Source organism: Pantherophis guttatus, chromosome 3 (assembly GCF_059756535.1).
Source record: "Pantherophis guttatus breed Tessera chromosome 3, ASM5975653v1, whole genome shotgun sequence".
NCBI lineage: Eukaryota > Metazoa > Chordata > Lepidosauria > Squamata > Colubridae > Pantherophis > Pantherophis guttatus.
The window spans coordinates 176,666,216-176,691,927 of record NC_142065.1 but is presented as its reverse complement, the minus strand read 5'-3'; the positions used below and the strand labels follow the sequence as shown (position 1 = coordinate 176,691,927).

Sequence of the window (25,712 nt, the reverse complement as noted above, 5' to 3'; positions counted from 1 at the left end):
ATGTCTGTCCATCTGGATGACAAACAAACATGAAAACATAATACAATTTAAAGAAAAAGAACAAAAGAACAAAAAGGACAACAGAGGCTCCAATAAAAGTCTCATAACTACAGATCCCACATAACCATGCCAGAACTCCGTTAACACTGCCTGTGGAAAAATTCAGGTCTTCACCACCTTCCTGAAGTGGATTTGTCTTTGTATAGAGGAAGTATGTGATGCTAGCTAAACAGCTGTGCGGCTCTTAGACTTCAACTGCCCTGGCAAATAACTGGCATTTCTGTCTTTAAAAAACAGAGAGACTTAATGGTCTTTAACAACCACAACTGCAAGGGTTCTTCAGCTGGTCAAGTACATACCAATATGGAAGAAATTAGAGTTCAGCATTATTGGGTTCAAAATTCTAATAAGTAACTTAGTTGGGAAAGAACCAGACCGCCAACTTCAAGGAGTTGGCCATCCTGTATTTAGCCAAAAACAAGCCATTTCTACACATAAATGGGCCTAGGTTACTCTTTGATTTCAAATATTGTTTTATTTTTTTAAAAAAGTTTAATATTAATTTAATGGAACCTTTTGGAATTATATTGTCTTTCAAATTTTTTCTACTTCTTTCTTCCCTTTTACACACCTTTTCAATTATTTACAATTTATATAGTCAAAGTAAAAGTTCACTTGAGATCATGTTATCCAATTGAATATACCCTGCAATATTTGCTGATACTGCATTTTTTAAAAAAAAAATCTGTCACACACAGTCAATGTTGAGTTGGTCAGCCTATAAGTCTAAAGAGAAAGAACATGAGAGAGATGGTGGGGGAAGGGGAGAAGAAGGGGAGAGGGAGGAAGATGATTGTAAGAGGGATGGCTAGAGTATTCTGACTATATTATATTTTACAGAAGATGTAACTGTAAATTTATTTATGAATTTATTAATCACTTCATGCAAAGCAACTTTTAAGAATCATATTTAGAAATGTTAAATGGCCATCCATCTTAAACACATAATTCTGAGTGATTAAAAAGCAGTTTATAAGAAAAAAAATGTAAGAGAAACCATATAAAATGAACCCCTCTAACAATAAAAAAAAAAAAAAAAATCCACTACAAAAAAGCCTAAATGCCATATCATAAACTTGCAAAAATTGACACGTTTATAGGGCTCCTCTAACACCCTGGCCCTATGCAGGAGGAAAAAAACAGGTCTTAACAGTCTTCCAGAAGGTCAAGAAAATGCACAAAAGAAATAACCATAGCCAGTACAATAATAATAATATCATACACAATAAATGAATTACAATATGTAACTACAATTAAAAATTATGATTTATAGAATAGACTTTTATGATGAACAGTTACGTTTTAAAGAAAACAATATACTTCCTAATACATAAATGAGCTAAATGTCTTTTATTGCTCATGATTCATTTTCATCAGGCAGATAAGCCCTGAATAACCTCAACAATTATACAGTTTTTTCATCACATATGTTGTTCAAAATCGCAACATTTCCAACAGGGATAATTTCAAATTAAATATGATTAAAGTTACAGCCTTTATCTCACCTCATAATGCCATAGAACATATAATATAATTTAACACTTTATTTGACTAGCATGTAAAGATTAAATACCACACACCAGGCTCGTGAAAAAAATAAGTTCCAATAATTCAATGAACTAAGACCAACCACATCTTAAATACTGACAGCAACTTAAATTGACCACATTGAGAGGACAAACAGTAATCTGTATTCTAAGAAAAATGTTAAGCATTAACCAAAATAAGAATGTGTATGGGTCTATACTATTAAACAGTGACAATGATGAAGCATAATTTAAAGATTATCCTTATAGTAATCTACATGACCTATATTATGGTCCTAGAATTTGAGTTCCATGAAACATTCAAGTTCAAGTCAAAATGGGTCAAATTAAATTAATGGATTAACTTACTTATTACAGTGATGTTTGAGATGTTTCTTATAGCTGTCCTCCTGAAACAAGGCATCTGGATTACAGCTGGCTAGCCAGTCAGCATTCTGAAGCACTGGTTGTGAACTCTGAGCTTTTACTTTTTTGCCTTTTCTCCCCCGGGGCACTGGAGCAGACAAGCCTAAGAAATGTACACATGCATGGTTTTTCAGCATTAACTCTGACACCATGTCAAAGGAGGCCATCTGCCTGTGAAATCACTTTCTCACAGCCCTTTATCATTATGGTATGGACTTCTAGAAAACTAGGTCGTACTTTATGCTACTCCATTCCATGGTGACAGTATCATAGTTAAAGACACTATGCAGTAATTCAAAACAATTAGAAAACCACAAAATGCTATTGTACAATTTACCCTCCTAAGCACTCTGCTTAAAATCCTATGCACTTACCTGGGTGTTAATCCTGTTTTAACTCAGTTTCTCAATAGGCATAGCTAAAATTAGGAAAAGTGCTAGTTGCAGAATAACAAACGTGTTACAGCATATTCTACATATATGTAATTTAAAGTTATTGTAGAATTTCATTCATTAGCTGAATATGTGCCAAAGTTAAAAGTACTTCAGTTCCATTAACATGACATATGAGATGATAGGATGTAATAATGTTTCACTGTGGCTGGATCATGCTCAATGTTTACATCCCATTATTCTGACAATGAACTTAAAATAATGTTATAGCCCGGTAATGGCAAACCTATGGCACACGTGCCCAAAGTGGCACGCGGAGCCATGTTGCCTGACATGCGCCACGTAGCCCATTCTTCTGGGTTTCTGGCACGCATGCGTGTGTGACAATCAGCTGGCCTTTTTGCATGCGGCAGTGCCGGAAACTAGAAGAGCTGGTCTTCCGTTTCCTTGAGTATGCGCGCAGGCCAGCTGATCATCGCATGCACATGTGCACCAGAAACCCGGAAGAGTAGCTGGCTGAAACCAGAAGTTCAGTAGCTGAAACCGGAAGTTCATTTTCGGGTGGGCGCATGCACCCTGGGCAGCTCCTCTTCCGGATTGTGGGCCATACGTATGCATGTGCGCACAAAGCACGCGTGCATGCACCCTCCCTTTTTGGCACTCGGTGCCGAAACGGTTCACCATCACTTTTATAGCCTTTCAGCAACTCTGAAATAAACTGCTCGCTTAGAACAATCCAGTGACCTTTTCCCACACAGAAGCAAATGCTAAAGAACTGCGCAACATATGCTGGTACAAAAATCTTATTTAATGCACAAGGGGAATATATAGCTAAGCAGCAATCATTTGCAATTAAAACAAAATGGCATTTTATAGAGAAAAAATTACATTTAGGGTTCTGACATTGAAGATTTGTATGCAGCAGATACACTGGTAAAATAAACTTTGTGAATCCTTTAGAATTATCTGAGAGATTCTGATTAAATAAACAATCATAGAATTGTAGAGCTGGAAGGGAACTTGGAGGTTTTCTAGTCCAACCTCATGCCCAAGGCAGGAAACCATCCTAGACAAATGGTTGTCCAATTTTCTCTTGAAAACCGCCAGCAATGGAGCACCAACAACTCTGGGAGACAAGCTGTTCCCTTGATTAATTATTCTCATTGTCAGGAAATTTCTCCATAGTTCCAATTTGGATCTCTCTTTAACAAGCTTCTTGATTAACTGTACGGTGTTATGTTTTTATTGAATATACAGTACTGAGACAATATTCACTGTCTTTGTTGGAAAGAGTTTGTGATGTTCAAGGATAATCAAATCTTTTAACGGGGAAGGTCAACTCATATGTTCCAGTAAATGAGATGAGCATCAAATATGAATTGGAGAACCCATTCCCTATTAATTTTTTTTTTGCATTTTATGGCCACAGTCAAAGTCTGCTCAGACAAGCGTATCTGATATCAGTATTCATCAGTCTACCGTTAGGAAACTATTTAAGAAAAGTAGTATGCATGTAATGGTATAATGGATCAAACCACTTTTCTCATAAAAGTGTATGGCATCCATCTCAAATATATATATAAAAAACCCTAAATGACCCAGCAGTTTATTCCAATAGTTCATTTTAGAGAAAATAGTTCATTCCAACAAAAGAACATAACCATGAAGCATCATGGTGGAAATATCATAGTTTGGGATCCTTTTACAAATTCAGGCCTCAGATCGCTCACTATAACTGAGAGGGCAATGGACTATGACTTGTACTATACATTGTACAAGGCATTGTCAGTAATTGTTCATGAGTTGAATCTTAAATGAATGTAAATCATAAAGGACAATAATGCTAAATACGCTGGTAAAACTATAATAGAAAAGCAGAAGTAGAACTAATTTCATTTTTTGAATGGCCAAATCAAAGCTTCAATCTTTACCAAAATGAACTATTGGGGCATAACTTTAATGAGCAGTTCATGTAAGGCAGTCCAAAAATTAGATGAAGCAGTTCAATAAGAGGAGTGGCCAAAATACCTCTAAGCTGATGTACAGGATTGAACAACAAATGCAGGAAGTATTTGGCTGAAACTTCTAAAAGAGGTCCATCTATTAATAAATTTGAAGCTTCACATATTTTTCCAACAAAGTATATGTGATCACAAGGATTAAATTTATTAACTGGAGGAAAATATTGAAGTAGCAACTCAATTGCAGAGCATCTTTTTTGGCATAGAAAGGGTCTTAACTATGAACTTTAGCATCAACTTATACAGCCAAGAAAGATTCTATATGCATATCTTAAGTCATTGCCATTCAGAGAACAGATAAATCTTGCTTAATGACCACTCATTCAGTGACTTTTCAAACTTAGAACAGCATTGAATGAGTGGTACTTACAACCAATCCTTGTAATTATGGCTGTTGCAACATATCTGCAGTCACATGATTGAGATCTGGTTACTTGGTGATCAGTGCTGTGTGAATGCCAGCTTTCCACAAGCAAGGTCAATGGGGAAGGTGGCAGAAGGTCACAAATGCTGACTACATGACATTGTGCTTAACAATGTCATGGGATTTACTTAACTACACCAACTGGAAGTACCAGAATTTCTTTCGCTAAGGGACATGGTTACATGATGTTGTGCTTTACAAATGCATTGCTTAATGACAAAAAAAATGGTTCCAATGACTGTCTTTTTCTGTAATGAACCAGATACACCAATTGTCTGTCATATTGGTAGTTAGTTTCCCACATTTAACTTACAAAAGAACAGTGGTATCTCTGGACTTTTACATACTTATTATAGAGATGGCCAAGATAAACCTTGGAGAGGGACTTTTAGCATTGAAATATCAGATGAAGACCCTCATGTGTAATTCCCAGTAACAGAGAATAAGATTAACAACAATAACACTGAAAGACATTTCACATAAAAGTACAGATCTATATACTTGCTTTGTTCAAGATCACAGAATTACTGCTCAGTGGATTTAAAGCAATGTTTTATGGCTTCAACAGCACTTGATAAACTTGATATGAAATAAGATGCAGATAACATACCAGAATGATTAACTAGGGCCCGAGTTTGTCCATCTGCAGTTGGAGTAATCAAATCCCAGATAAAACTTTTGATATTCTCATCCCCTTTATAATGATTGAGACAATATACAAGGATAGTTCGGCAAATAGTTTCCACATCTTGCTCAGTTAGCTGACGCTTATAACGTCCATGTAAAAGGATATCAGTCCATCGTCCCCAACTATATTAAAAAAAAGTAAATCACATTTTGGCATAACAGGTAGCCCTAACTTACAACTATCTGTTCAGCAACTGTTGAAAAATTTACAACGGCAATGAATGAAGGAACTTAGACATGTACCCAAAGTTATAGCCACTACAGCACTCCCACAGGTATGTGAACAAAATTCAGGAATTTGACGATCTGCCTATCCCTTTGGACACTTCTCTTTTCCAAAGACAATCTTCAAAAAAGGTTAAATAGACCAAAGCATGATGACCTCCCCCCATCGGGAGGGTGTGGGTCCCAGCAGGGTGGGAAGCAGGGTGCTTCAGTGCAGGAGAGGCCTGAGGAGGCCTGGGACAGGCCATGTATGACTTAATAAGGTGCTGCAGTGTGGGCCTGAGCCTGCTCCAGGCCTTCTAGACCTTCTCCCCCACTCCAAGGCACCCCATGCTCTGTTTAATGGAGCAATGAAGAGAGCAGGGATTGTGGTAATTAAGCAAAGAGATCTCACTTAACAAATGTCATAATAGATGAGCATAATTCTGGGCTTAATTGCAGTCATAGGACAAGGACTACTTATACTGCAGAATTTTTGTATTAAAATACATACATACTGTATGTATTTTGTGGGTGTAAGATATTTTACTAAGCAAATAGCAAGTCACTAATATTTTATTATAGTAGAAAAAATAAAATGCATGTGTTTAATGTAAATGGCTATCGTAAGTTCTGAATAGGAGTTCATATCCCAAAGCAATTTCTGCAATTTTATGATTTTAACATGAATTTGAATTCATTTCTGTAATATTCTATCTGTATTAGCTCTTAACAGGAACAAAACCTAAGACAAAGATTTTTAATACCATCTTAGTATCGTTCACTAAGGCTGTTTTACTAAATTCAATAAAGGATGGAAGCATACCTTTAATTTGAAAATTATCAAATTTTCAGAACTATGAGTTTACTATAAAATAAATGCTGCTGTAGCACAAAATCTAATATTTTAACTACCAGTCCATTCCTATCATAAACACCTCTAACATAATAGTAATAGCACTTAGACTTATATATCATTTCACAGTGCTTCATAGCCCTCTCTAAGCAGTTTACAAAGTCAGCATATTTTCCCCAATAATCTGGGTCCTCATTTTACCAACCTTGGAAGGATGGGAGCCTGAGTCAACCTTGAGCCTGTGAGATTCGAACTGCCAAATTGCTGGCAGCTGGCAGTCAGCAGAGGTAGCCTGCAGTATTGCATTCTAACCACTGCTCTGTGTTGTAGGGTTTTTTTTGTTTACAGATAGTGTTGCTTAATTACCATTACTTAGCAAACACTTGAAGTTATGATGGCCTCAGAATTGATGCTTTACAGCCTTTAAAGCATGTTTGACTATTGTAAAATGGTCTGCCCCCCTGCAGTCACATGATCTTATTTCACATGCTTGGCAACCTGCTCACATTTACAACCATTTGCGGCATTCTATAGTCATGTGGCCACAATTTGTGATGGGTTTTGCCATTTTCTGGCAAAAACTGGCAGAAAGTACCAATTGTAGATGTTGGTTTTCTTTAACAGCCATATGGTTTGCTTAACAACAGTTATAACTCACTTCACTGAAAAACAGTCATAAAATCAAACCAGGTCGTGTGTGGCTGACTTGACGACTGGCTAACATGACCAAAATTCCAGGCCCAACCATGACAATAAATTAAGGACTACATGGCACAAGATCTTGGGAATGATGGTAACAGAAGCAGGTTTCTTTTAAAAAAGGGAAATCTATTTTTGTTAATGAGCTTAAGAATTTCTAGTATGCGATTAGTTAACAATTGTATTATTTATGGTTATGCAACTATATTTTTAATCATTGAATTTTCTAAAGGGCTTGAAAGAAAATCTAGGTTTTTACAGTAGTTGCCTCAATTTTACCACTGACAAAATTGTAAGAGTGGCAGCCTAAACATGTACATTAGATGCCAGGTGGGAGAAGGCTGATGTAGGAGATACTGTGTATGATTATTTGCAGAATGGTTACCTTATCTACTGCAGCTCTCTGATGCCAAATTCATATGGAGAGATGGGTGGAGAAGAAATGGAACTGTACAATCTAAACTGTGATGGTGTTTTGCACTATGCATACTGGTTGAAATGTGCTATCAGTGTGTTTCTCTCCCATATTCCAGAATACAGTTGCCTGTCAATTTATCTTTTAATCTGGCAGCGCTGTTAATAAATGTCAGATCAACCCAAAATAATTCACAAAAAAGAGAGCTCACTTGGTGTGCATTAATGAAACCAGACAGGGTTGATTTGATCTAGCACTGCCTATCTTGGGGATACAAGCATAAATTGGAGGGGGGGGAGGGAGAGAGACAGAGAATGGTTGTGATCCACAGATGATCTTTGATGTCTACCAGCAGACCATTCAACTCTGTTGCTGGTTTTAGAGGTGTTTGTCCTAGTATTAGGCTATAGAAACAGAATGTTTGTGTATTGACCATTCCACTATTTCTTGAATTAGTCATGGTGATTTCTGATAGTGGAGAAGCCAATAATGCACTCCATCGGGATTTTAACATTCATTTCAGGGCTGTTTTTTGATTCCTGGCTTGTGTTGTGCTGGATTCTATTGTAAACCATGGAACTGTCTTAATGGACCACTGACTGCACGTTAGGAAACAGAACATATTCTTCATCTGGTTGCATTCAAATAGGAAGAAAATGGTCTAAAAGTGAAGGGAGTCGTCATCCTCTTTTTGCCATGCTTAAGCATTTCCTGATAAGATTAGAACTGCCAGATTTTTTACCTCCCTGTAGGCTGGGGGATCCATTAGGATCATTGGATTTGGGGTAATTATGTAATGTTAAAGATTCTTGAATGCCTTGGTGACAAGGCTGACAATTCTGCTGAGACCCTAACTTGAATATTAATAGTGTGATTAAATGGATCGCTGACTAAATCACTCTTAACATCTCTGCCAATGTAAAGTCTGGAAAGCTTTTTGGACTTCAGAAGGCCTATGGGTAATGAAACATATCACAAAATGGCTGGAGCACAAATAGTGAAAATCAAATCTGAAGATAAATTCATTGTGCTAACATGCAGCAGTAAAGGTAATGAAGAAGAGTTTCTTTATAGCCATCATTCCATATTCTCATCTCTAATCATCTAGCAAAATAATATTGTGCTGTTAGGGGACTTTTAAATTCTATTCCTACAAATAGACTCTTGGAGACTACAAGCACACTCACAAGGGCGTTTGCAAGATAAAATTATTCTTCTGTATTTTGATTCAAACACTGTGGTTGAACAAAATGTCTGAGCCTTCCATCATATGTCTTCCTAATTCCTGTTCTTCATGTCTGATCTGAATCAGCTGAGTAAGAATAAGTGGTTTGAATCAATAAAGTTTGAATTAGCTAACTTGAGATGTATGGTAGCGCACTTCCACTTTAAGAAGCCCACTTTGAATCATTTGGTTCTTAATCTGTTCATCCAGTCAATAATCTATCCTTGAAAAGATGGTAAATATATAGCTACATGTGCTGTTGGAAGAAAACAGGATATTTGGACTTACTCCAAAGCTGACTGAGGTTTAATTATCACAAACATATGTGTTTGGTTATCACAAACATATGTTCAGAAGGTACATCAAATATCATTGTAATAGAATACAAAGTATATGTGGCAACTGCTCCCTTAAATATACTATATGTCTGTCAACTATGATTTAGTAGGGATTCTGTCTGACAAATGATTTGCTATCTGATGACCGGAGAAAGAATATTTTCAAGACAAGCTCCCATTAACAGAATTCCTTCTTTGTTCAACTATGATTGGCCCTGAATCTTGTCAGTTTTTAGAATTAACTAAAATGTACCTATTTACCTAATCTGCTAATTAAATCTCTGCTATTTACTAATTAATGTGTATCATTATTTTAGCTGTTTATAGTCTTGTTTTTCTGGAGATCCTACCAAGTTGCATAATCATAATTGCCATCATGAACAACATTTAGACTTTTTTACTTTTTGTAAATCATTTTCTAAAGTGAATTATTTTTCAGTTTAGAATGATTTTTAACAATGAATTTTGTTTAGAAATCATGCATTGGTATGAATGGATAAATGAATGGGAAATTGAAGAATATAACAATTCAGAATAAGGCATGCAAGCCAAGTTCCTCCAGTTCACTGTCAAAGAAAATAATGTATTCCAAGAAATGACATCTGTTATATCATGAGACGTCTATTTGCAGTCTCTCTGTACAATAAGCTACAACCCTATATAAGTAGAAAGGATCAAATAATATAAAGCCTTGAATACTGTTTTATTTTCCAGTTCATTTTACTTACCCATAGACCAACAGATTTTTTTCTACTCTAAAGCATTCACTCCTTGCATATCCCTGGGATTTGTCCTGTGGCCTACGAAGTTTTATGCTAGGTTTTTCTTCAGAATCACTTTCGAGGTCTGAAAATTCCATCAGTTCATCTTCTTTGACTGCACTGTATAATCTAGTTTGCTTTCTTATTCTTGGAGTATCAATAACTAGATTGTTCTGTAACAAAAATAAAAAAAAATATTTTTGTTTAAAAAGTAATAATAAATGTATTTTAGCAAATTAAGTAGAACAGGTAAGTTTAAACTCCTCACCCTTCCATTTAAGGCTTCAATATCAAGTTCAGCTTTTTTTGCCCATTTCTGCCAGAAATTAGGATCATCTAAAGAAATATCTGTTCTGTTACCAGATGCAACAAAACTAGCCTAAAATAAAACAATATAATAGTTTGATTAAAGGCTGCAATATACACACACTTATGCAATGAAAATTATTTTGTTTGTTCAACTGTTTTTGCATGTCTACAGAAATAAAAACAGAAAGATTTTAAAAAACAGGTAGTTCTGAATCACCAGAGATCCAAAGAAAAAGAGAGTGATCAGAGGTGCATGAAATGTTTTCAAATATCTGATTTTACCAGAAGTATTTATTGGGTGATGGGACTCAAAACATGCCAACTTTAAATGCTTTATGTACTACTGCTTTTCAACACTACTGCTTTCATTCAGCAGTATCCTCAAGATGAGAACAATGACAAATTCCTGTCTGACAGAAACAAATGAAATAACTAAATATCTGCCTTTTAAACATATAAATATTATTAAGATGCAAAATGTCATTTGAAGTAAAAAGGAGCATTCTTATTCTCTGGGTGAAAGTGTTCTGACAAAAAGACAATGTTCTTTATTATCTGCTGCAGTGTCACAGGGTTGGAGCACAAAGGGTCAAATGAATCCTTTAAAAATTGTATTTTACTTTCCAAATGACTGCATCCTTCTTCTAAAACCAGTGATGGGGAGCATTCATTGGAATACAGTGAAATAAATTATTTTCTCTTAAGTACTGTACAAAACTTCCTAATAAATATTCCACACAAAGTGTATCGCTACTAGGTAGTTCTCCATATCATGTGTTAAAGATGCAAAACACAAAACTTCGAACATACCTGAATGTTCCCCACTGAGCATTCTCAGTTGAAATACAGGTTCTCTAAAACACCTTATTTCTTGTATACCCTGAACAGACATTGATGTTTGTTTTAAGGTATGAAATTTGATATTCCAGATATTTTATGAATTCTTCTGTTTTTCTACAGGGCTTTCTTATAAAGTATCCAATTTTTTTATAGCAGGGGAATTGCTTTCAAATTATATTCATGTTCCAATTTGCATATTTGTACGGATTCAGCTAATAAACTACTTAGATTCTGATTTGGAACAACATTATTCCAGTGTCTGCTACAGTAGAATCTAAAGACAAGTCTATATTCTGGGGTTATCTATGGGAAAGATCATTCATACATGATTCTGATTAATTTAAAAAATTAACTTTTTTACTGACCTTTGCAAATGTGGAGCCTTTTCCCTCAGACTCAATTGTGATTGTGTGTGTTCGTCTCAGAAGAATTTGATCTATATCCTCTTCACAAAATTTGGATCCTTCATCTTCTTCATCCATTAAAGCACCATAAGCCCCTTTCCTCAAAAGATCCTCTATTTCCTTTTTGGAGAGCTGCTGAACCTATAAGTTGTGAGGAAAAGGAACTGCCTTTTTATTTTTTATTGAAACTTTTTTATCTTAATAAGTATAATTAGGATAAGGAAACAATTTTATGGTTTTATCCAGTATTGTTTCTCCTTTGAAGTCAGAAGGAGAAATTCAAAATGGTACTTTTCTTCTTGCTGATTCAGGAGGCCACCTTTTCCTAAACTTGGATGTTTCTGGATCATGCCTTTCTCATTTCTATGCCATGCTTCCAAATTCAAAATAAAGCAATAATTTGACTACATTTATTCCATTTCAATGTATATCAAAGGATGGAATTTTTTTTCAAAGCAACTGAACATGAAAGGTATTGCAATAAATATAGTTTCTTATTACTTACAGTGGATATAGAAAGTCCACAAGCCCCAATTAAAATGCCAGGTTTTTGAGATATATATATATAAAAAAATCAGACCAAGATAGATCACTTAACTTTTTTCATCTTTAATATAACATACAAGCTGTATAATTCAACTGAAAAAGAAACTGAAATCTTTTAGGGGAGAAAATAACAATAAAAAACTAGAATAATGTGGCTGCATAAGTGTGTTAAACTAATACTTTATTGAAGCACTTTTTGACTTTATGACAGCGTCCAGTCTTTTGAGATAGGAGTCTATGAGTGTAGCACATATTGCCTTGGGAATCTTTGCCTCCTCTTCCTTGTAAAAGCACTCCAAATCTGTCAGATTGCAAAGGTATCTCCTGTGCACAGCCCTCTTCAGGTTCTCAACTGGATTCAGGTGTGGGCTCTGGCTGGGCCATTCTAAAACTTTGATCTTATTCTGGTAAATCATTGTTTTGTTGATTTGGAGATATGCTTTTGTTGAAAGGTGAAATTATACTTCATCTTCAGCATTTTAGCAGAAGCCTGAAGGTTTAGCAGAAGCTTGAAGGTTTTGTGCCAAAACTGACTGCTTTTTGGAACTGTTCATAATTCCTTCCACTTTGACTAAACCCCAGTTCCAACTGAAGAAAAGCAGCCTCAAAACATAATGCTGCCACCACCACGCTTCACTGTGGGTATGGTGTATTTTTGGTGATACACAGTGTTGTTTTGGTGAGAAACACAGTTTTTTGGAATTATGGCAAAAAAGTTCAATCTATGAACTTTTCATATTAACACATTTTTTCAGATACTTTTGTCAGGTTTTTACAAAATGTAGCTGAACCTGGATGCTTTTCTTTGTAAAAGAAGGTTCTGTGTTGCCACATTACCCCATAACCCAGAAATAGGAAGAATATGGGAGGTTGTTGTCATATGTAGTACATAATCAGTACTTGCAAAAAACTAATGTTGCTTTAGTTCTCTTGGCAGCCCCTTCTTCTTATTTTTTGATTAATTTTGGAGGGACATCAGTTCTTGGTAATGTCATTGGTGTGCCATATTTTCTCCACTTGTTGATGACTGTCTTTACTGGGTCCCATGGTATATCCAATGTCTTGAAAAAAAAAATTTGTACCCTTCTCCTGACTGATATCTTGCAACAATGAGGTCCTTTTGATGCTTTGTAAGCTCTTAATAGATCATGATAGAAAACAGAATAACAGGACTTCCGGGGTGACATCACAGTGGTGCGGTATAGAAGAACGGGGCTCCATTTATTCTGTCTGAATTTTCGCGTCTGGAGGCCTGTAGAGGCAAAGTCAGATCCTGGAGGGGTCGGCATTATAGAGGGGATACTCTGGGCATGATATAGTTATGTGCCCCTCTTTCCACTTTTTATACTTGTCCTTTTTGTCTTTCAATTTGTCAGAGAATTCTATATGCAGCCATGCTGGTTTCTTTTGAGAGCTGTTATTTTTCTTCTTCATTGGTATTGTACTAGACTGGGCTTTTATAATCTCACTTTTCAAAATTTCCTGAGGTTCTTGAGCCATTTTCCCCTTGAGGATTCTCATTCATGGAATCCGTCCCAAGCTCTCTCTAAATTTATTGAAATTAGCTCTCTTAAAGTCCAAGACTCTAGTTTGACTTTGTTCTATTGCTTGTGCTTGCATAATGTTGAATTCCAATATAGCATGATCACTCGCCCCCAAGGTTCCTGTATCTTCAATACCTTCTATCATTTCATCTCTGTTAGTGAGAATTAAGTCCAAATGGCTGATCCCCTTGTTCCCTTTTCTACTTTTTGGGAAACAAAGTTGTCTGCTAGGTTGGTTAGGAACCTGTTGGATATTCCACTTGGTGCAGAGTTTGTCTCCCAGTTGATGTCAAGGTAGTTAAAATCCTCCATTACTATTGTGATATGCTTCCTACATACCTTAATTAGCTGTCTAGCAAAAGGCTCATATATTTCCCGTTTGGTTGGGTGGCCTATAGTATACACCTATGGCAATGTCATTTCCCCCCCTTTAATACTGACCCAAATGCATTCAAGATAATTTTCGTCATTGTTATGCTCTATTTCTGTAGAGATGTAATTACCGTATTTTCCGGCGTATAAGACGACTGGGTGTATAAGACGACCCCCAACTTTTCCTGTTAAAATATAGGGTTTGGGCTATACTCGCCATATAAGACTGCCCCTCTTCCAATGCACACCAAATAAAAATTAAAAAACATCAACTGGCTCACCTACAATGTAAAAGCAGCTGTGCTAGACCCAAAATGGCCCCTGTAACAAGCAGGAACCTCACACAGCCACAAAAAGCCCCCCCAAAAAACTTTCACACTCTAAACACACACAACACAACACAACTGGCTCACCCACAATGTAAAAGCAGCTGTGCTAGACCCAAAATGGCCCCTGCAACAAGCAGGAACCTCACACAGCCACAAAAAGTCCAAAAAACCAACTTTCACACTTTACACACACAAAATTCCACATACAGCTTTGTGAGATTTTGTGTGTTTGTGTAGTTGGAGTGAAACACTACAGAAACACACTAAATCTCAGAAAGCTGCACAAATATTATTTTATTTTATTTTATTTTTATTTTTATATGAAAGCTAAATTTAAAACTTCCTAAACTTTAAATGGCTAGGTCTAAAAAAGAACAACTAAAAAAACCCCAATTGACTATTTTTTTTAAACCTCCCAAAGGGGAAAAAAAGTTACCCAATAGAACAGGGGTCTCCAACTTTGGCAACTTTAAGATTTGTAGACTTCAACTCCCAGAATTCCTCAGCCAGCTTTGCTTTGCTGGCTGAGGAATTCTGGGAGTTGAAGTCCACAACTAACTCCTTGCTTGATTGCAGGCAGGGAGTTGCTTGCTTGCCTGAATAGATTCAGGCAAGCAAAGCAAGGCAAGCGTTGCGACTAGCAGCTGAGGTAAGCAAGCTGGAGGGGGAAAACTTTTTCCCTTTTACATGGCTCTGGCCATCCCAGCTGAGTTGTAGGGAACTCAGCTGGGATGGGATCGACCGTCAGAACTGGGACCGTCAGAGCCATGGTTCTGGCGATCCCAGCTGAGTTGCAGGGAACTCAGCTGGGATCGTCAGAGCTGGGATCCTCACAGTAAAAGGGAAAAAACTTTTTTCCTTTTACGTGGTTTCTGGCGATCCCAGCTGAGTTGCAGGGAACTCAGCTGGGATCGTCAGAGCTGGGATCCTCACAGTAAAAGGGAAAAAACTTTTTCCCTTTTACGTGGTTTCTGGCGATCCCAGCTGAGTTGCAGGGAACTCAGCTGGGATCCTCAGAGCTGGGATCCTCAGAGTAAAAGGTAAAAAACTTTTTCCCTTTTACGTGGTTTCTGGCGATCCCAGCTGAGTTGCAGGGAACTCAGCTGGGATCGTCAGAGCTGGGATCGCCAGAGCCATTTAAGGCTCATCAGAGCCTTTCGGGCTGGTCTGCCTGGTTACAGGAGAACTACACCCGGCGTATAAGACGACCCCCGACTTTTGAGAAGATTTTCATGTGTTAAAAAGTCGTCTTATACGCCGGAAAATACGGTATTTCTTATATATAGTGCAACTCCACCTCCTCTTTTATTTGGTCTATTTCTTTTAAATAATTTAAAACCCTCTAGCTGTATGTTCCATTTGGGAGTTTCATCCCACCAAGTTTCCGTAATGGCAACAATATCACATCTGCCCCCATTTACTTGAATTTCTAATTCTTCCTGTTTATTCTTCATACTCTGCATTGGTGTACAGACATTTGAGTCCATTTTGATTGACCCTGTGTTTACTGTCTACATAACCTGTGTTGTGCCTGACTGCCCCTACTTTCTTGCCACCTGTTTTATTAGTGCACATGGTATCGCACTATTAAATGCTTGGTTTTGCTTGACAGCAAAGTTGATAATCTTACTCACACAAACATCTATGTTACATGCACTGATAACCCTATTAATTTTAGACTGCTGGGGACAGAAATGTTCTGTATCAATTAATTCTCTGTCCCGCTGTTCAGTTTAAATGTTTATCCAGAAAATCTGTGAATTTAATGCCAAATAACTCAGTCCCTTTCTCTGATGGATGCAAACCATCTCTTTTGTACAGTTTTTCATTGGACCAGCTGCAGATATCATGACTAATAAAACCAAAACCTTCCCTTTTATACCACTCTTTTAGCCACACATTAAACTCCGCTACATGCTGGCCTTTCCCTTTTTGTTCCATATATACCAGTAAAACCTCTGAAAAGATAAGCCTACAACCTATACTACTAAGTTCATACCGGAAGCTCTGGAAATCGTTCTGCAAGAAAAGACATCTTTTTGGCACAGATCATTTGTGCCAAGATGAATAGCATTAACATCACAGTCCTTATTGGCATTCTTGACTATCTTAAAAATACACCTCTTGTCTCTGCTGGCAGTAGCACCTGACAGACACCTGACCTCTTTTGCTGTAAGAGGCAACTGCGTAAATGTCAGAAAAATTTTACTCGAATAGTTGAACTTTATATGGGCTTGATCAGAGTTACTTTAATTGATGGGAAGTATGTACTACTATTTAACATCAGTTTGAATTTATTAATTCTGAACACAGTCATACTCCAGCTTATAAGAGGGTGTTGACACTTATACAGGCACATTATTCTAGTTTGTTTTTCACCACTAAATAATTTCAGTTTGTTTTTCAATTGACTTGTACAGCTTAAATCTTATATTAAAGATGGATATAATTCTTAAAGGGTTTATCTTGGTCTGATTTGTTACATCTCAAAAACCTGGCATTTTAACTGGAGCGGGTAGACTTTTTATATCCAGATTTTTATGTACTAGTTCCTTTTTAATTAGAACATTTAGATGGAATACTTGGATGGGATTATGTAGTTGGTCTGTCAAATCTTTTTTGAATAAAATACAGACTATTATCAGGTGACAATTATTTTTGAAATGAATAAAGTACACACTATTAACATATTATATAGTAAAAGAGATACTAGGAAAAAAAACCTTTCTTCAATTAACAAATAAATGAAATTTAGAATATACTGTATGGCAATAAATAACAGCATCTCTCTCTCTCTCTCTCTCTCTGTATGTGTGTGTGTATGTGTGTGTGTATGTATGTATGTGTATATATACATACATACATACACAGTGGGGCAAAAAAGCATTTCGTCAGCCACCAATTGTGAAGTTTTCCCACTTAAAAAGATGAGAGAGGCCTGTAATTGTCATCATAGGTAGACCTCAACTATGAGAGACAAAATGAGAAAACAAATCCAGACAATAACATTGTCTGATTTGGAAAGAATTTATTTGCAAATTATGGTGGAAAATAAGTATTTGGTCACCTACAAACAAGCAAGATTTCTGGCTCTCACAGACCTGTAACTTCTTCTTTAAGAGGCTCCTCTGTCCTCCACTCATTACCTGTATTAATGGCATCTGTTTGAACTTCAAACAGTCACACTCCAAACTCCACTATGGTGAAGACCAAAGAGCTGTCGAAGGACACCAGAAACAAAATTGTAGACCTGCACCAGGCTGGGAAAACTGAATCTGCAATAGGCAAGCAGCTTGGTGTGTAGAAATCAACTGTGGGAGCAATAATTAGAAAATGGAAGACATACAAGACCACTGATAATCTCCCTCGATCTGGGGCTTCATGCAAGATCTCACCCCGTGGGGTCAAAATGATCACAAGAACGGTGAGCAAAAATCCCAGAACCACACAGGGGGACCTAGTGAATGACCTGCAGTGAGCTGGGACCAACGTAACAAAGGCTACCATCAGTAACACGCTACGCCGCCAGGGACTCAGATCCTGCAGTGCCAGACGTGTCCCCCTGCTTAAGCCAGTACATGTCCGGGCCCGTCTGAAGTTTGCTAGAGAGCATTTGGATGATCCAGAAGAGGATTGGGAGAATGTCATATGGTCAGATGAAACCAAAGTAGAACTGTTTGGTAGAAACACAACTCGTCATGTTTGGAGGAGAGAGAATGCTGCGTTGCATCCAAAGAACACCATACCTACTGTGAAGCATGGGGGTGGCAACATCATGCTTTGGGGCTGTTTCTCTGCAAAGGGACCAGGACGACTGATCCGTGTACAGGAAAGAATGAATGGGGCCATGTATCATGAGATTTTGAGTGCGAACCTCCTTCCATCAGCAAGGGCATTGAAAATGAAATGTGGCTGGGTCTTTCAGCATGACAATGACCCCAAACAAACTACCCAGGCAACGAAGGAGTGGCTTCGTAAGAAGCATTTCAAGGTCCTGGAGTGGCCTAGCCAGTCTCCAGATCTCAACCCCATAGAAAACCTTTGGAGGGAGTTGAAAGTCTGTGTTGCCCAGGGACAGCCCCAAAACATAACTGCTCTAGAGCAGATCTGCATGGAGGAATGGGCCAACATACCAGCAACAGTGTGTGCCAACCTTGTGAAGACTTATAGAAAACGTCTGACCTCTGTCATTGCCAACAAAGGATATATAACAAAGTATTGAGATGAACTTTTGATATTGACCAAATACTTATTTTCCACCATAATTTGCAAATAAATTCTTTCCAAATCAGACAATGTGATTGTCTGGATTTGTTTTCTTATTTTGTCTCTCATAGTTGAGGTTTACCTATGGTGTCAATTACAGGCCTCTCTCATCTTTTTAAGTGAGAGAACTTGCACAATTGGTGGCTGACTAAATACTTTTTTGCCCCACTGTATACACACATATATATCCATATATCCATACACACACACACACACACACACACACACACACACATCTCCAGATATCGACGACAATCAGGAAATCCCACAGCCGTAGACTGAACTCAGAAGTTAAATAAATAACATAAAAAAAGAATATGCGTGACTGCCATATTCCATATTACTGCAGATAAAACAACATGGGCATATGTGTGTAATCATCAGAAGTCAAGCTCTACTCAAGGAAAACTTTATACTATTTTTAAAGCTATAAATATAAAAGGGAAGGGAAGAAGAGGGGCATATATATTTTACCCCATTTGTAGCATTCTCTCTTCCGCTCATGGATTGAAGCACAGCTTTATCAAGACCAAGTTTTAAGCTTGCTTTGTCAAACATTTCCCTTTCATAAGAATTCCTTGTTATTAATCTGTAGATCTTCACTGATTTGCTCTGTCCTATCCTGTGACATCGAGCCTGAGCCTGGAAAAACATGAAATGAGATGTATTTTTTTAAGCAGATTAAAATAGCTAGTAAAATGAACAAATGTTAGAACAATGTGTTGTTTTAAAAATTTTGAAGTGTTCAAAGAAAATATATTATCTGAGCAATAAATTCTGGGGGAAGGGGGGCACTAGGGAAATTGAATGTGTCAACTGCCTTTTACAATATTACCTGAAGATCATTTTGAGGATTCCAATCTGAATCAAAAATAATGCAGGTATCAGCGGCTGTAAGATTAATCCCCAAGCCACCTGCTCTTGTGCACAATAGAAAAACAAATCTGTCAGAATCAGGTCTGGAAAACCTATCAATAGCTGCTTGACGAAGGTTGCCTCTTACTCTGCCATCAATTCGTTCATAAGGATATCTACAAAAACAAAGCAATATTAATAAGATATACCCTCCATGCCAGTAATTCAAGACTGAAAGTATTGTTCTCAGAAAATGCATCTTTTTTTCTTACTAGATTTTATAACTTTGCAGCTCAATTTCTGTTCTAGCTGTAAAAGGAAGTATATAAGAAATCAGTGAGCAGAAAGAGCAGTTATAAGATTTCTTGTTTCAAAAATGTATGTCAAATTGCTGAAAATTACACAAAGTTACAGAAAAAAATGTTACTGATATAATTAATTGGCTATGTCTGACCCAGAATTAAGAGCCTAAAAATTGTTCCAATTGAAAAAAATAAGAAAACATTTTTGAAAATCTAAGATTTATTAATGACTGTTTTATGGACTTTTATTAGAGTCTGTTACATATAATAGAAAATGGTTTTAATCATGTTTTATTCTAAAAGCATTATCGCTTTGAGCAAAGCTCCCACCACTCTTTGAGGGAGGTGGGCAATTTAGAAATGTGAAAAATAAATAAATAAATCATAAAGTCTAAAGTAAAAGGTTATATACTATGACTCTGAACAAAAATAATTAATGAGCATTATTTTGTTTAGGCATTCTTCTACTTTATTGTAAAATATTCCTTCTCTGTGCAACAGAGGCTAAATACTTAATAGAATAATTGATAGAATTTATTTCCTAAACTTAAACTATACTGTTGTTCTCACCGTCTTTGAATGAGGTAGTCTTCCAGTATGTCCAAGCAGCGCACCATCTGGGAAAAGATAAGCACCCTGTGGCCACCAGCCTTCAATTTTGGCAGCAACTTGTCAATCAGTACTAGCTTGCCAGCAGCCTGGATCATTGCCTGGAGCTGAAAATCTGGAGAGTCAGGATTGTGTGTTTCTTTAAACTCTTCCAAAATTTTCTCTTCAGCACCTGCAGAGATTGGACAGCAATATGTGAATATTTTAAAGGTTTTATTGATAAAACTATGAATTTACTTCCAGTTCCCCATACAATGTCTAAGAGTTTACACATTTATGTGTAAATGTGTATTTATATATTTATTTAAATTTAAGATGGAAAATACATAAATAAGTACAAACAATAAAAGCAAAGCTTCCAGCAAACAAGTTTCACAACAACATAGAGGTGCCAAGCCAGAAGTCATAACAAATTAGGGAGCAGTGAGTGACTGAATAATTAATTAGCAAATTAAGAACATTAAGTACAATATATATAACAGTGAACGTAATGACAAAACCATTTTTTTTTTCCAGAAAGTGTTTTACATACTGTTACTAACCATCAAAACTATAGGTTACTTTAACTGAATTTTAGTATGAAACACATCTCAAAATTGAATGACTTCAATATCTACCAGTTAAAGACTACTTTGTGGGAAAATAAATTAAGTGTAGATCATAATCACAGTAAAAATGTCCCAATAAAAAAGGTTATAGATAAAAACTAACAAAATAAGGGCCACACACAGCAATTTATGGTTCCTCCACCACTACATTAAATATGAGTTATCTCATTGGAATTCAGTCAGAATCTGGGAGGTTTGATCATATGGGAGAGCAGTATATTAAAAAAAACCTCAGGACATCTTAAAATCATTATAACAAGGGTGTTTGCTAAATATGGCCGATTTGTTTTTGTTGTAATTTAGTTTTATCTTAATATTGAAAACAAGAACATAATGACACACACATTCTATAAATGAAAAAAAATTAGTACAAGTAATTTAATGTAGGAAATAAACTGTATCATATAGCAGTAACATTTGTGCAATGAAGCATTAGAATTCTATTGTATATCTTAATATAGTGTGTGTTAGACACGACAGCGGAAAGGAAAAGCACTGTGAAGAGGTATGTAAGTCTAGGTGCTATTGCTATTATCTATATTAACAAGCTGACATGATTTTTTATTATGTGGTTCAGTTCACATGTCTGACGTATCTAGGCAGTCCTAAATTTATTGATGTATAAGCCTATTGATGACAAAAATAAATGCCCTTTTAAAAGTAATTAGGAAATCATTTCTTTGATGAACATAATGACACCTGGCTTGAAGATACAAGAAAGGCAGTTGATTATTGTCATAAGGCATTGATGCAATCATTCAAGTAAGTTGGTATGTATTTAAACTTGGCATTTGGAGATTTACAGCCTCCTCAAAAATACAATTTGTTTTAAAATTGAAATCTGTAAATAATGTTGATTGTTAGTTGTGTTTAACTGTGTAAGCTACCGAAATTCATATGGAAGTGAGATGGGCGGCCATAATCCACAGATAACTACAGTCCTTACACAATGTTTTTATAAAATAAGAGAACCAGCATACCATTTATAAGATATGGATGGTTGCAACATTTTCTCAGTTCCATCATAGTGTTTAACAGATTAGGAACATTTGCTTGACCACCTCCTTTTGACAAAAATGCGAAATTCTTTTCAAGAATAGCTCTGTAGTATTTTTTCTGAATGTTTGTCAATTCAACTTCAATAATAGTTTCTTCCTTGGGTGCCAGGTTTTTCTCCACATCTTCTTTCAGTCGTCTTAACATCATTGGTTTTAAAATTGCTTGAAGTTTCTGAACCTGATAAAATAAATGTTTATATTACAATTTTCAATTCCTATTATAAATATCTTTATATAATATGTACATACTTCCATAATTTTCTATTATGCTGCAATTTTTGGAAAAATGAAAATATTTCCATAATTACTATTATCATTTATCAACAGTGTTTACAGGATAACTTTATTACGGTAAGAATAACTTCATTACAGTAAATGCTCTATTTAACAGATGATTTGGGGAAATGAGTTTCTGTTAAATCCAAATATCCATTAAATCAGAATTTACATCATTTGCATAATTACATAATTGACATGACTGGTGTCATTTGCAGTAAAACCCCAATTTAATAGAAACATGCTTGATATAATGCACATTATCTTGTTAATGGAATGAAGTCTGAACTGAACATTTGTCTTGTTTATACCAAGTCTGGTAAAAAGAGATCTGTTAAACAGATTGTTTACTATATTAACATGTACTAAAAGATTGTAGTAACATAGAACTATAATTCAAACATTCAGAGCAATTAACATGCACTGGAGATATTACATGACTAAAGAAGTCTTAATTGTATGAGATTTAATCATGCCAATAATTGAATAATTAAATTATAGTAAATAAAAAGGCTCATGTGATACAATAGTACAGCCAAATCCTTGTAGACTGCACTATATTTATTAAACAATATATTATCTTTCTTCTATAATGGGATATAACATTTTATATTGCTATTGTATGAGCTAAAATATTGGTAATATTTTGCATACTTCATTTAAAAAGCCTATTTATGAGATGTATTTGATCTAATAATCTCCAGATGTACTGAATTAACAGCTAGATTCCTAGCTGACATTGTTCAAATGTTTTAAATGCTTTAAATGTTTTTAAGAAATTGTTTTGCTTTTAAATACTTGGTATTATTTTGCTTTGTTTTAAGTATCACTATAAATATTAATAAGGGACTTGGTAGCTCAGTGGCTAAGACGCTGAGCTTGTCGATCGAAAGGTCGGCAGTTCAGCAGTTTGAATCCCTAGTGTCGCATAACGGGATGAGCTCCTGTTACTTGTCCCAGCTTCTGCCAACCTAGCAGTTCGAAAGCACGTAAAAAATGCAAGTAGAAAAATAGGGACCACCTTCAGTGGGAAGGTAACAGTGTTCTGTGCACCTTTGGCGTTTAGTCATGCTGGCCACATGACCACAGAGATGTCTTCGGACAGCGCTGGCTCTTCGGTTTTGAAACAGACATGAGCACTGCCCCCTAGAGTCGGGAACAACTAGCACATATGTGCGAAGGGAACCTTTACCTTTATAAATATAAATAATTTTAAATAATAATAGGCTGACTCTTATATTCCAGTAAAGTTCACTAGTTTACATTTACACAGAATCTGTTTAAAAGTTACAAAAAAATTTTTTTAAGTTTAGATTCATTTTGACAATAATAAAGTGTAAAACCTCCTATAAGTAAAATAGTTTAGTTCCAATAAAAACAAAACTGTTACTCTAAGGAATTTTTCAGAATTGGTGACTATTATAATTGGAAAGAAATATTGTGGAATAATTTACCTGTTCCTCAGTTTTTAGATCACCAAATTCTTGCATGAAAGTGGTTTCTGAAGGAAAACGACTTGGTTCCAAGAAATGGAGCAAGCTGAAAAGCTCTTCTACAGTATTTTGCAAAGGAGTCCCTGTTAGAAGCACCTTGTGTTCCTGCAAAAAATAAGACAATGAAAACGTTTTTATTCATTTATTTTGTATTTTTATTTATTTATTAAATTTTTATGCTATCCATCTCCACTACAAGGGAAGATCTGTTTCATGTCCATTTTTTCCTATTGCATTTTAGATATTTTAGATCAGTAGTTCTCAACCTTCCTAATGCCGCGACCCTTTAATACAGTTCCTCATGTTGTGGTGACCCCCAACCAGGGGTGGGTTCTAAATTTTTTTGCTACCGGTTCTGTGGGCATGGCTTATTTTGTGGGCGTGGCTAGCTGGTCATGTGACCGGGTGGGCATGGCTAGCTGGTCATGTGACCGGGTGGCCATGACTATGTGTATAGGGACCACTCAGAGGGCTGAAAAAAGTCATTTCTGACAGGTCCTCGCACTTTTGACTGGTCCTCACACTTATGACCATCCTCACATTTATGCCCGTGCAGCATTCTTAACAACCATGTCACTCATTTCACAACTGCTTCTTTTCACCATGGTGATAAGATAGGGCAAAAAACATAAAATGTGAGGATAGTCATAAATTCGAGATCTGGTCAAAAGTGTGAGAACCAGTCAAAAATAACATTTTCAGCCCTCTGAGTAGTCCATGTGCACAAAAGGACTGCCCAGAGGACTGAAAAAAGTGATTTCTGACAGGTCCTCGCACTTTTGACCGGTCTTTGCACTTATGACTGGTCATCATTTATGCCCATTGTAGCATTCTTAACAACCGTGTCACTCATTTCACAACTGCTTCTCTTCACCATGGTGACAAGATAGGGCAAAAACGTAAAATGTGAGGACAGTCGTAAGTTCGAGGACTGATCAAAAGTGCGAGGACCAGTCAGAAATAACTTTTTCAGCCCTCTGAGTAGTCCATATGCATAAAAGGATACAGCAATAGAGAGGGATGAAGGAAGGGAAGGGAAATTAGAGTAGGAGTGAGGGTAAGAGAGGGAGGAAGAGAGGAGGAGAAGGAGAAAGGAAGAGGAAGTAGGGAGGAGAAGAAGAGGGGGAGGAAGAGAAAGTAAGAAGGAAAAAAAAGAGAAAGGTGGTAGGTTTGAGGAGAAAGATTGCTGTACAATAAAAAAGATGAAAGGGAAGAAAGCCAACCCCAAACAAATATAAAGATATTAAGATAAAGAATGAATTGTTAAATTTTAAAGAATAAAAGAGAACAAATATGAATAAATAGCAATAATTAGAAACACACATACAAACATACAATTTATTTTCTTTGAACAGAGTATTTGGCCGGTTCACAAATTTAAACAGTGTTTAGTCATTTCAATTAAATTTACAATTCTATATTTCCTTTTTGCCATATTTATTCCTCATCTATTTTTGTAAAAAACCAATATTACCCTTCATCCTCATCTCTAATCTTAATCAAATTCAATTTTTCCCTTCTATTCTATATTATACCCCTTCCCATTGTCATCTATTTTTATATCCATCCTCACATTGGTTAATTATGTAATATTACAATTGTTTAATATAAATTCAACATTTTAATATAAATCAATTAGTTATATAACTACCTTTTTTGTATATTAATCAATATGAACATGAATATTCCAATTATTTCCATGTAATCCAAATTCTTACAAATCAATTAATTATATTTACCAATAATAATAAACCAAATAATTTCCCCCATATATTCCTCCAAACCACAACTTAACCATTTCTGCTTTCAACACAATATACAATTAATAGTATCTCAATTAGTACAATTCCCTAGTTAAATAGAGCTT

General features: G+C 36.0%; 1 protein-coding gene across 6 annotated transcripts in view; it reads right to left on the bottom strand.

Moving 5' to 3' along the window:
- CHD7 (chromodomain helicase DNA binding protein 7) overlaps positions 1-25,712 on the bottom strand; it is a 199,223-nt gene that overhangs the window by 16,304 nt on the left and 157,207 nt on the right. For all 6 annotated transcript variants that reach the window (XM_034429835.3, XM_034429834.3, XM_087890607.1 and 3 more), the window contains 10 exons: positions 23,807-23,950; positions 21,999-22,254; positions 20,372-20,582; positions 19,480-19,675; positions 19,119-19,286; positions 11,549-11,728; positions 10,303-10,413; positions 10,002-10,207; positions 5,460-5,659; positions 1,956-2,115 (listed from right to left, as the gene is read on the bottom strand). In XM_034429835.3, the coding sequence (XP_034285726.2) occupies positions 1,956-2,115; positions 5,460-5,659; positions 10,002-10,207; positions 10,303-10,413; positions 11,549-11,728; positions 19,119-19,286; positions 19,480-19,675; positions 20,372-20,582; positions 21,999-22,254; positions 23,807-23,950 (1,832 nt within the window). The remainder of the gene's footprint in view (positions 1-1,955; positions 2,116-5,459; positions 5,660-10,001; positions 10,208-10,302; positions 10,414-11,548; positions 11,729-19,118; positions 19,287-19,479; positions 19,676-20,371; positions 20,583-21,998; positions 22,255-23,806; positions 23,951-25,712) is intronic.